Source organism: Colobus angolensis, unplaced genomic scaffold (assembly GCF_000951035.1).
Source record: "Colobus angolensis palliatus isolate OR3802 unplaced genomic scaffold, Cang.pa_1.0 Scaffold110, whole genome shotgun sequence".
In the NCBI taxonomy this organism is placed as follows: Eukaryota; Metazoa; Chordata; class Mammalia; order Primates; family Cercopithecidae; genus Colobus; species Colobus angolensis.
The window spans coordinates 1,268,731-1,270,998 of record NW_012112031.1 but is presented as its reverse complement, the minus strand read 5'-3'; the positions used below and the strand labels follow the sequence as shown (position 1 = coordinate 1,270,998).

General features: G+C 36.6%; 1 protein-coding gene across 3 annotated transcripts in view; it reads left to right on the top strand.

Annotated features, from left to right (window-relative positions):
* YWHAE (tyrosine 3-monooxygenase/tryptophan 5-monooxygenase activation protein, epsilon) overlaps positions 1–2,268 on the top strand; it is a 61,909-nt gene that overhangs the window by 41,589 nt on the left and 18,052 nt on the right. For all 3 annotated transcript variants that reach the window (XM_011955842.1, XM_011955833.1, XM_011955852.1), the window contains 2 exons: positions 872–978; positions 1,695–1,901. In XM_011955842.1, the coding sequence (XP_011811232.1) occupies positions 872–978; positions 1,695–1,901 (314 nt within the window). The remainder of the gene's footprint in view (positions 1–871; positions 979–1,694; positions 1,902–2,268) is intronic.

The window sequence follows — 2,268 nt, the reverse complement described above, 5'->3', positions numbered from 1 at the left end:
AGATTCCATCTCAAAAAAAAAAAAAAAAAAAAAGAAATCTTCCTTCTCCTAGACCAGTCTCTGTTGGAAAAGCCGTCAGGGCGGTGGTTTATTCAGAAAATGGTTTTGCTTGGGATAAGGATGTGATTATAGAAGAAAAAGCGAGAGAATGTTTTACAGTGAAACGGAGGTTCCAGGGTCATGGAGAGGAACCTCATGAAAGGTTCAGCAGTAGTGCATGAGTTAATAGCAGATAGGAAGCAAGCTGGGGATGTGCGTCGAGAGGTGGTGTACGTGTTCAGCATTATCAATGGATAGAGATGGTGGCAATAGCTATTTTGGTAGATAGGTTTTTGCTGTCTTAACTAGTTACAGATCTCTGCCATTTAAGGAATTACCTGGTGACTGTTAGGAATGTGAGTGCTGAAGGTAAACTGCCTGCGTTTAAATTTTGATTCTATCCCTTGCAACCGGCCTGAGTTCAAATCCTAGCTCTGCTTATTAAATTCTTTTAAGTTGATCTTAGAACAGTGTCTTTACATTGCTACCTCGTGGAAGAAGTTAATTCATGTAATTGACCAGCATTTATCAAGAAGCATCAGTGTTTTAGTCATTGGTAATTCTGTAACTGTGAAGGGAGTGTATGTGAGCCTGCATGTGTGTATGTAACACTTAATAGCATGCAGAAAGGAAAAGATGATTTTTATAACCTAGGGGCAGCTTTTCTCTGCTTTTGTGTCAAGAAGGAAGAAGGGAGTTGGGAGAAGGTTATTAATTCTTTTTAATACTAAGCTCTCCTTTTCAAAACCAGAGATAGATAGAATGTATAATAATTTGTAGAATTTCTAGACTTAATCAGATTTTTTTAAAAAATTTATTTTTATTTTTTCAGGTTGAGACTGAGCTAAAGTTAATCTGTTGTGACATTCTGGATGTACTGGACAAACACCTCATTCCAGCAGCTAACACTGGCGAGTCCAAGGTTTTCTATTATAAAATGTAGGTTCTATACTAGAAGGGAAAATGTAAGATTGAAAGTTGGTCCTTTTAGAATCATAACTTTTTTCTATGTGGGTTTTCAACTTTTATTTAAGAATAATTGTTCAATGTTAGAAGGATAGTTAATATTGGAATAAAAAGATGGACTATTATGAAAATGTAAAATTTTTAATAGTTACTCATAGAAAACAATTTTATATTTTCTGTTTTAGCATAAACAAGTTTCAGTCTTACTAATGTGTGTTAAACTGTTCCCCCATTTATACTTCAGACTGTTCCCAACTTTTGCTTATTTTATATTCTTTTTGTGATACCTATCCCATTCCCTTCCCCCAAACAGCATACATTTCAGTGCTTAGTGTTTTACATAGAAATTTTATTTTATTTTTAATAAACAGTCATGCCATTCCTTGGAACCACTTGCTTAATTCTGGTCTGTTAGGTGATAATTTTGTTAATTTTTAGAGGCTCCTCAGTTAATTTCCTTGGGATTTTTGCTTATATTTAGTAATATGAAATGTCTAAGGAAAAACACAAAAGGAAGCCAGTTATTCCTGAGGGTATTTAAAATTATTGAAGTACACTTGCTAATTGTTACAGACATTTTTGTCACGTATTTTATATAATATAGAACAATTTTAGCTTATTTTCCTTTAAAAATCATCATTCCTGGTTTAAAAATTTTTTTTTTTTTTTTAATTTTGGTTTTGTTTTAGGAAAGGGGACTACCACAGGTATCTGGCAGAATTTGCCACAGGAAATGACAGGAAGGAGGCTGCGGAGAACAGCCTAGTGGCTTATAAAGCTGCTAGTGATATTGCAATGACAGAACTTCCACCAACGCATCCTATTCGCTTAGGTCTTGCTCTCAATTTTTCCGTATTCTACTACGAAATTCTTAATTCCCCTGACCGTGCCTGCAGGTAAGTTGTGGGGAAGAAAAAAGCTCTCAGCTTGAGTGTTAAGTAGCTGTTTGGATTTTCCCTATTGTTTCTTGGGCCTGCCTTTGTAGACTTGGCTGCGTAGTAATTCTTTTGACTCTTACTGAAGCTACTTTGGATAGTGTTAAGGCAGACGTATCTCAACCCACTAGCATAGCAGTCAGGATGATTATTTTTATGTGGGATTTTTTGTTTTTGTTTTTGTTTTTGTTTTTGAGACGGAATCTGGCTCTGTCCCCCAGGCTGGAGTGCAGTGGCCAGATCTCAGCTCACTGCAAGCTCCGCCTCCTGGGTTTTTTACGCCATTCTCCTGCCTCAGCCTCCCGAGTAGCTGGGACTACAGGCGCCC